We start from the raw sequence: 10550 nt of genomic DNA on the forward strand, positions 1-10550 counted from the left end.
TTCCTGACGAGATCTATTCAGACCGGGAACCACTAAGGAAGATCTGGTTTCACATTCGAGTTTGACGAGTAACAGATGAAGCTTCGTGCGTGCGTCTCGTAAATACATAAAATGCAGATATACTGCGATATTTCTACTACGAGAAATTACACAAATGATCGCAAATTAATTAGTTGACAAATTTTCAGCGGCCTTTGGTTCTCCAGATACAACTTAAGTGAGTTTTAAATATAATCGCATAAATCAAGATAATAGGAAAGCTTTTGCTTTCATTACTGATAGGTTACCAATGAGAATACTGTGCTAGTCTTCGATAAATCGATAGTCTCTTATTAGTAGGAAATATGCACGCAAGTGTCACTTGTGTCATAAAGAAAAGCAGTGTTTCGAACTTTTTGATGTTCTGTCATGTCATTTGCATTTAAAAAATGGTATCAACAATAGAAATTTTAAAAAGTGAGGCAAGGTAAATCGAGATTTGCTGCTAATTGTTTTATTATAGTCCCATGCATATCCTAAACGCCTGGTCATCAAACTGAAACTGGAGAACATATCGACCGCGACGAACGTTTAAACAATGAATTTCTGTTCTTATTCGTAACGTCATACGCTGTAACAAATAAATGGTCCAAAGATAAATAAGTTTTATTTCATTATATGAAACTTCAATTTTACTATTATAATAATTTAATGTGCTCCGTATTACAATCAGATGAACTAAAATTCCGGACTAAAATTCATATCCAGACTAAAATTTGATAAAACAAAATCGTATTAATCTTCATATCGTAAATAAAATCGTTATATTAAAACCTGCTCCAAAAATTATGAAATATTACCGTTGGATTTTATAATATTCCACGTCGAAACTGATAAAACAGCATACAGACATGGGTACCATATAAAATTATAAAAAATAAGATATCAAGATATCTCTCTTTACTATTTATTCTTATGAATAATTAGTAAATCTTATGCTATTTTTTAGCTAGCTTTCTTATTTTGCAGAATAAATATATCTTTTAATGAGAGTAAATAAACAATGTATATCGACCAATACTGGCACAAAAATATATATTAAAGCACAACGTTTATTTACTCTCATTGAAATTTTACCTGGCGGTTGGAGTTATTATTTACTTGGAATATCTTTTAATCTTCCCAATTTTACTAATGCAGGTATGTATTAGAGAACAAGTCAATAACTGATAATTATTCAGGGATTAGAAACTTTTTAGATAGCAACAGTTTGCAAAAGATCATTGCACACATGCGATTATTATATAGAAATAATAACAATTAGTAATTAATATAAATATATGGCCTAGATTGATCTATTTCTCCTCGAATAGATCACTTTTCGACAATATGCGACGATAAAAATCGACGATTTGACGTGTGAAAGATCTCGAAAATATCCAGCATTTTGTACGCGTTGATGATGGTCTCGCGTTGCGTCTGGAACCAGCTCTATCCGGCTCCGGTTATAGCAACAGCGGTGGCGGCGGCAGCGACGGCGCGAGAGGGGTCAGAGTCCGTTCGGAGGGCGACGGAATTGCGAAGGGGATCGCCGGAGGGGGCGAGTGTGAGAGGAACAGATGAGGTGGGGGGGTAGGAGGGTTGATCCGAGGGTGGCGGCGGCGGCGGCGGCGGCGGCGATGCTGGTCGTGACGGTGGGTGGTGGTGGCGGTGCGCGATGGTAACGGACGGTTACCGGCCGCCGGGCCTTTTGGATCACACACGCCGGATGACGTCACTCTCCGGTTACCAGGATACCAGGGATCGGAAGGCGAAGGAGGCGAAGGCGGTCGCTGCTGACGGACGATCGTTGGATCCTCGCGAGATTAAACACGATTGGAAGGTTTGCGACGATACGTTTGACGGTACAAGTCGCAAGCCTGTGATTTACGCGCTAGCTCTCGTCTCGAGGTCTGCGGCTTGAAGCGAGATGCTAATGAGTACTACAACGAATTTCCAATTGAAAATATCCGAAACATAATATATAATATACATATTGTAGTAAAATCGTGAAGGTCTCAAGATCAGGTAGTCTAGTCTACCTTGAGCTTTTCAGTTTTCGCGCATGTAACATTTTATTTCATACGAACTCGATAAAACTTGATATTTCAATAAACTCTAGTTTTTTCAAAACTCATGAATTTTCTGTTGCGGAATAATCTTGACAATTAATGTCTTCGACTTATATTTGCAACTTATATTTTGCAAGGATAATTGGACGTCGCTTGAGAAATACTCAATCTGAATCTCCATGAAAATCTCGATAGAAGTTAAAGGAAGCAACCAAATCTCGAGATAATCGTTGCCGGAGCCAACACAAGGGCAGCTCTCTACCATGATGGTATCGTCACGCACAACCCTCCTGTACACATACACGGACGTGGACGGACACGGCGTATGTGTGCACACAGACGCACACACCAGACGCGTGCGCGCCATGTGAAAAGGCGACGCACGCACGTACACTCTCGTCAATCGACATGTGGCTACTGTCCTTTGCCTAAGGGACCCAGCTGACAAAGAAGACCTCGTCCCTTTTCTTCAGAAACCTTCCGAACTTTGAATTGCATCCTACATGCGCTCCATCATCGCAGATAATACCAAACCTTCCGCAAAACCCACAGCTGACAAGTCGCATGCGACAATGCAATAACATCCGCGCTCTATTTCGTCTCTTCTTTCTTTTCCTGCACTTTCAATCTCGAAAACTACATAACTAAATCAAGGTCGAATGAGCTCTCATTAAATCTCGATGAATGTTCTTGAAAATTCGTGGTTTCGAATTTTCGACGAGCGCAACGACCAATGGTATCAGATCATACATTGGTAGAGATGGGAGTCAGAATCGAGGCGAAGGGTCGTACGGGATCGAGCCCTTCTAGCCGGTACCGGAGTGGTTGGTCTCCGACAAGCGATCACTGCACATAACGACCCTAGCGGTACCGTTTCTATGGTACCGTTCGTGGGGATTAACGCCCCTCTCGCGTCGTCGCGGCCGCTCCACTTTCATCCGGCTGCTGCTGCTGCCGCCACCGCCGCCGCTACTGGCTGCTGCGGGGTGAGACCAGCCTTGGCCTGGGACCATGGAAACTGGATAGCCTTCCCGTGAAACACGCGCGCGTATATATATATGTACATTGGTCGATCGCGTATTATAATTATCTCAGGTCTTGACTATGTGCGACAAGTCTGAGACGCACTCGGAAAAACGCCGATCCATCGATCAATAAGTGATACCTATAGCATAGAGGGTAGCACCTTTTAGAAGACGCTGCGAAGAAGATTATGCACGGTTAAATATAATCGTCCGTAAAAGTTGTAAAGCCTTTTCAAGTTTCACAATAGCTTCCAATAGAGAGATATAACGGGATATTCATAATCAAAACTCAGGTAAAAAAAAGTAAAGTCGAAGCTTTGTACGCTAATTGGCAGTACTTTTAATGCTTCATGACTCTCCTCAGTCAAATACGAAATGCAATGTGTCGCATATCATTGTTTAACTCTCAATTTTTTATCGCCTTCGCGTGCTGCTATTAAATGCTTTGTTCACGTTTTTAAATATATATTTGCGAGATAACGCGAGTAATAAGTATAATTATAAAAATAGATGACTGTAGAAGAGAGAAGTGTACCAGGTGAATCTAATCCCGGAAATTGTTTATTGCACACATTTGCGATATAACTTTTTCCCGATTCGGCCGATATAATATTTATCTTTTTCTAATGTATTGGCGTGTATGCCCAAAGATCGAGGTAACGCCTTGATAGCGATAATAACATCATCATCAGGCGCACCAATGCTCATGCGAGGCTACGCCTGGCATCATAAACGGCATATTGTCATCGCTTAACCTTCGTGTCATCGAAGCATTGATAACCGCGATGGTAACTGAAAAAATTACTTCTTCCTTCTATTTTGTTTCATATAGATATAAGTTTTTCCTTTTTTTAAGAGAATATCTTGTTCGATGTGTATTCTGTCCAAATTCGTACCAATAAAGATGATGGTACTAGTAAAAAGTACAGCAACTACGAACACATAATTCTTCAGAATTATGTATGCAACAGTTTTCCCTCCAGAAATGTTTTATGAGTTACAATAGTAAAGTAATTACAAGAAATAAAAATAATATAACGGTGGTCACAAAGAACCAAAAAAAGAATATTTAAAAAAATGTTAAAGTTATAATATTTGCTTAGATATAAGAAAGACAAAGCTATTAAAACGCATAAAAGTAAAAAAAGAGAAACAAGAAGAAATGAAAAAAAATGAAACTAAAAGGGAACTTAAGAAAAGTTGTAAATAACGGCAATGCACCGAAAAACTATAAAATGTGGAACCAAAAGTGAACTAGTATTGACAAGATTATGTAGGGATAGAACAATAAACCGCAAGCTAAAAGGAACAAAAAGATTGTCAAAAATTATTCTTAATGCCATTGGGAACTTCTCAATAAACAAAGTTTTCAGTTGTCGATTGTACACAGTACATCCTACATAAATTTGTATATTTTAATTTACGCCGAAAAGTGCAAGTCGTGATGCTATTTACGACACACATGAATACAGACGACAATAAGAAATAAGATAAAAAGATTTTTACAAATAAAGAAAAGTTGAGGGAAAGAGAGAGAGAAAGAACGGAAGAGAAAAAGACGGAGAAGAGCACGCGTTGCAGAAATAGTCATCCTGTTATCGACACCATCGTTTGCTTATCGTCCCACGGTCAATATTTCGCTCCCTCCGCTCTTTTTTCTCACCCATCTTTGCCTCACGCTCTCTCTCTCTCTCTCCCCCCTGATTCTGAACGTCGTTAGTGTGCGTTTGCGCACCCGTCAGTGCACTCAACACTTATCCCGGCTTTATCGGCCGATAACACCAATCTCGGCCACCATCACCGGTGGTCACGAAGGAAAAAGGAAATATCTACCATATATCCAGAAATATCTTCCGGAGAAAATTGTGGCGTCGCGCCGTGCATCGGTCAGTATGCGCGCGTTTCCAATGGTGACGAGACCAATGGAGACTTTTACCATATAGCAGTAACAAAATTTAAGAAACGTGCGTACTCGAATACGCCGAGTTTAAACAAAAAGTTCCTATCCATTATTATAGTAATTAATTAACCGTTAATGGTACCATTTTACCAAAAATTCCTATCCATTATTATAATAATTAATTAACCGTCAATTAATGGTACCATTTTCAATGTACGTTTATTTAGTGTCCCTGTGCACCAATGTTGCAATTCAGAATCAGAATATCCTAACTTTATTTAGAAAGAGAGAAAAACAATTATTTAGCTTCTCAGTTTCTTGAACATCGCAAAATGGCTTTCGCAATTCTCAACTTTCTCGGCGTTCTCGCCGACGCATTAATTAACTGATCGAATGCAATGTACTCACCACTTGATGCTCTTCTTGATGATGTTGCTGACGAGTTTCTGCGACTTCCTGATTGATATGGAAGGTATGTCAGTAACCTTCTTCCGCTTCACCCTCTCCTCTGCCGCGTCGTTCTCGATGTACTCCAGTTTATTTTCCTCCGCATGATTATTCTCCTCTTCGACTTTCACTTTCACCGAGTTCTCAACCCATTCTACTATGTGCTCCTTCTGATCGGCTGATAATGCAGAGTCCCCCCCGAGCTCCTCCTCGTTAATCAATTCGCTGACCGCGGTAGGCGGACCAACGATTCCCAGCTCCGATCTCTCTTCTACCTTCGTCTCTGTAGATTCCCTCGAATTGATCTCGTCTTCCGCATCCTTTATGGCCGCGGAAGCGGCGCAATCTTTGCTCGTGCTATCCGTTGCCGCATCGTCCTCCAGGATATCCGTCTCCTTCACGGCCGTTGGCTGCTCTTTCTCACCGTTATCCTCGTCGGCGTCGTCCTGCGCAGCCGCGGGTGTCTTAACGCTCTTGAGAAAGTTTACGTGTAAATCTCCATGCACGACTTTCAGAATTTCGCTCAATCGCTCGTCTACATCGGGAAGGTAGTCCACGGCACTCTCGTCGCTGGACTTTGTCTCCACGGAATTGGATTCCTTGAGATTGCTTTCTTTGGTCTTCGGTATCGCATTGTCGACAGATTTTTCTTCTTCAGCGTCAGCTATCTCCTTAGGATCGCCATTGCAGTCGCTTTTACAAGCACTCTGGTCTTCTACAGGTTGAACCGAATTTTCACTTGTATCTTTTTCCTTTTCGAGGCTCGTTAACGGAACTTCTTTGAGATTAGGTTCTGCATTTTCAGTGTCCACCGTGTCGGACTTCTTCTTTTCTGCACAAGAAGCTTCATCGTTGGTCGCATCCTCGGTTGAAGTAACATCTGCCATCTCGTGATCATCCACCAACGATTTGGTGTTTTCCACAATATTTTCTGCCATTATTACCGGATATTCTTCAAACTTAGTTTCCCAACATTGTAATCTCGAGCAATTTAAATCGGATAATCAATCCTTAGCACGTCATAGAAAAGATGTGTTACCATACGAGTCTTTTTGAGGGCATGTTGGAAGATCTTCCGCAAGCCTGCCTTCCAGTTATGACCTTTGGCTTGCACCTATAATAAAACAAAACATCTTTAAGAATGACAAATTATTTGTACACGTAAAATTAAACATTTACTGAAACTTCGTTCTCAATAATTATACGTTTACCGTTTACTTTCGCCAATTTCGTTGTGCGTAATATTATCGTCGCTTTACATTGCACTAAATATTTTTATGATAAGAAAAAAAACACTCCGATGATAATAATCGCGAGGGAGACAATTGTTTTCGCAGGGATACTAATTCCCTGGCTTATCGACCGAACGCGCGGCGAGGTTAGGAAGTGTCGCGTATTACGCGAGACGGTTTGCCGCAATTTCGCATGAATTTCGACATTACCCGTATTTCGCTTCCGCACGATGCTAACCGCACGCGGATTTCACAAGACGGACATTCAGCTGCGTAACGCGATAGCTGTCACGTAACGTCGGGTCTCCATGACCCAACGACACTTACGTACCACGCGAACGTGTCAATAGACGTCTCTCTCGATTGTCGTTCATTCGAGAATTTTCGCGAAGAAAAAAAAACAAAATCGCACGGAGAATGCTCCGAACGTTTCTCTGCGCAAATGATGTCCCAGCAAGATCATCACCATTTCCGCGATGCGTGACGTTTCTCTCTCGACACGGGAATTCGCCCGAAAAAGCAATGCGACGAAGCTACTGAGACTCATACTTGTAAGGCTGCTAACGGGTCAACGCTACTCCAGCCTCTTCCTCGCGGTCTATCGGCATCTGATGATCGGTCGCTTTTCACAACGTCGAGAAACTCGAAGACTATCTCGACGAAATGCGATGCCGCTTCGAGCGAGACTCGTCGCAGCGACAGCGTCGCGGGTTCGTTCGAGGAACAAGCGGAACTCTTACGTTCGCCTAGAATTACAGTTGCAATTACGATTATTGACGCGGCGGCGAAGCCCGACGTTGAGCGCGGATTAACGTCGCGACGCGGTCCGCACGTCTGTCCCGCACGATCGTTGCGGGAACATCTTGCGGACGAGTGACGTACCGTAGCGCGCAGCTAACCTCATTTCGCGATCGGACGGTAACCCGGACGTGCCGGCATCGACGGGACGCGGCGCATTGCGGCGCATATGAACGATCGGGATGTTGGAGAACGACACGCGAAGAAGATTCGCCACGGCGAAACGTACCTGACGTGCTCGGGAATCCTTCGTCGTCGCAGCGTACGCGCGACGTGTCAGCCATCCGAAGTTGGCCGAGTTCGTTCCGTGCGTCGGTGACGATTCGCTCGCGAATTCGGGAATGGCAACCGGCGCGTGCGAGTAATCGCGATGAACAGCAGGAACGAGAGCGGGCGGACGCGACTCGGTGCGATCTGCGCGGAAAAAATGTTCCACAGCGTTCGAGTAAATATCGGAACGCGACAAACCGCGAGAAACCGCGACCCCGAGCTAGCGATGGCGCGGAAGACTAGTGACCCTAATGCATCGTTGCCAACTGCAGCGAACGAAATGTGATTCTCTCGATGTTCATTCGCGCGAAAGTCGCGCTTCCGATATATTATTTTAATCGGTTTATATCGTAGAAAGCAGTTGAGATCGATTGTTGTTTGTTATACAAATTTGTACAATATTTTTACGCGGCTATATTTATCTATTATTTGAAGAATTAGCGACATTTTCTAAATAGTTTATGTCAAACCACATGTGTTTTTATCCACTATTCTGAGTAACGTCAAACTCGTATATAGAATTGAAAGAATACAAAGATGCAGAGATTGAAACGGGAAGCTTTGGAAAAAAAACTTCAAAGAAACTTGACATTTGCGCCTTGTACCTGGCGGTTCTATGGCAGGCTTGCCTGCTTTTCACGCGCATGCGCAGTAAATACTGCATCACCGAAGTATCTAGTATAAGCACAAAAAGAACGTAAACCAACGTAAACCTTTAATAGAAATTTTTTTAACTTATGAAATTTAATAAAAAATATGAAATATATGTTTATTAAAACAAATAAATACGTAAGAAATATGGTAATTGTGCGACGTGTAATGGTCTTTGGTATGCACACAAAATGCAGGATGAGGAGCCAACCACCCATACAGCACGAAAACATTTCAGAAATATTTCAGAAGTATTTTATCTGACAGATGAAAGCATCTCATAAACATTGCAAAATGTTTCTGCAACAGTTATGAGACAACTCCGGAATAGCAAAATGTCCGCGACAGTTGCATTCAAAACCTTATAAAAAGGTTGCTGAAAGGTATAGATCAATCTGCAACCTTTCTGAAATATTGCCGAAAGATTATTAAAATAGCTGAAATCTTTTTGATATATTACTAAAGGTTAATTGAAATAATTTTGAAACTTTCCTATGATGTTGCACACAAATTACAAAGCTCTTATTAAAATAAATTGAAAATACTTCAGAAATTATATTTAAATTTATTATACGAGTATTCAGAAGATTGCAAATATTAAAAAGTTATAATAAAAATTATATATAAAATGTATTTATTATTTTTATTGTACGTTTTTATTTAATATTTGCAATCTAATTAATATAATAAATATGATTTCTGAAATATGCTTAATGAAAAAAATACATAATATATATAAGATATATAGATACGCACATACATAGCTAAACCAAGTATTCACCAAGTTTCCCCTTAAAAAGCGTGAATTGTTGGCGCATTGACAAAGAGCCATTCTTATATTATATATTTTCCTTTTTCTTCCTCCAAATAGTTGATTAAAAGGAAAGAATTATATAGATATATAATTCTCTGTTCAACCAACACTTATATTTGAAAGAAAAAAAGGATACGTGAAGATAATGCATTTTTTTGTCAACTGGTTAGCTTCACTAAAGATCGAATACTTGGTCTAGGTATGTATATATAATTTTACTTTTAACAATATTCACATTTTTTCAAATTTATTGCATGTGGTAGGTTTTAGAAACATTTCTGTTGCAACATTTCATATGACATGTTGCGGAATCCTTTCAGAAATGTTGCATATGAAATGTGAAATCTTGAAATGATTTTAAAACCTTCCTGAAAGCTTTCTGTATTAATCGGTGCTGTATGGGCATCCTTTAAAAATTTGTTTAACCATAAAAATTTGAAGTCTCTATAACTCTTTCTTTGTAATCACTCGTTTCTTTGTATCCTTATCCATTTTGAGAAGAAATATTATATTTATATTAACTTATCTACTTACCGTATGAGCTCGCAAATCTTGCCACACATGTCCGTAAAGGCTTAGAATGAAAGGAAGAAATGCGAAATAGAACATGAGAAATTAATTAAATAAGCCCTATCAGAATGGCCGCGCACCGCGAGTTCGATGTCACGTCTTCGATTTTCGCGAATTTGAAGTTTATCCTGATCGCGCGACGTTTTCTGCACTCGCATTCGCGATATTCGTTCACGAAAGCGTCAAGCGATGCGGATTCACGCGAATTTACGTGAAGTTTACCGTTCGTCGTTGGCGTTGCTCGCGCGCCGAGTCCGCGAACGCTGATTGGCTCGCGGCGCGACAGCCATGTTTCAGTTGGCGGCCATTCACTCTCGATTAGTATTTCGATTAATATTTCGAATTTTCGATATTATATTTCGATAATCGCGGTTTGAACGCAGTCGGCAACGAAATGGCCGCGCAACGCGAGTTTTTTGCTGCTGGCGCGCGTTTTCGTGAATTTCGTGCGAATTTATGTGAACTGTGCTGTCACGCGGTGCCTTCCGCGATTACGTACGCGATATTCGTCGCGAAAAACGCAATCTCGCGCGAGTTTACGTGAAACATCGTCCGCGTTCATGTTGAGACTTTCGTAAGCGTGAGCTTGAAATCGCTAACAATCACAATGGCTGTGTGACGCGTAATAATCCACTGATTAACTTACCCCGAAATTTCTCTTTTAAAAACCCGTCTTTTCTTTTATTGTCTTCGAAAGATGCGAAGGTGTGCCAATTTGATGAGAAGAATTGTACATGATTCTAACCTGCACGA

General features: G+C 41.0%; 1 protein-coding gene across 4 annotated transcripts in view; it reads right to left on the reverse strand.

Moving 5' to 3' along the window:
* The window catches only part of LOC105275479, a 36206-nt gene extending 28185 nt beyond the window's left edge, over nucleotides 1-8021 (reverse strand). For 2 of the 4 annotated variants that reach the window (XM_011332359.3, XM_011332335.3), the window contains exons 1-2: nucleotides 7722-8021; nucleotides 5424-6576 (exon numbers count right to left, since the gene is read on the reverse strand). In XM_011332359.3, the coding sequence (XP_011330661.1) occupies nucleotides 5424-6400 (977 nt within the window). In that variant the 5' untranslated portion in view covers nucleotides 6401-6576; nucleotides 7722-8021. The other 2 variants (XM_020030692.2, XM_011332350.3) reach the window with 2 other exon arrangements.
* Between the last annotated feature and the right edge of the window lie 2529 nt (nucleotides 8022-10550).

The sequence above is a fragment of the Ooceraea biroi genome, chromosome 4 (genome assembly GCF_003672135.1).
Source record: "Ooceraea biroi isolate clonal line C1 chromosome 4, Obir_v5.4, whole genome shotgun sequence".
NCBI lineage: Eukaryota > Metazoa > Arthropoda > Insecta > Hymenoptera > Formicidae > Ooceraea > Ooceraea biroi.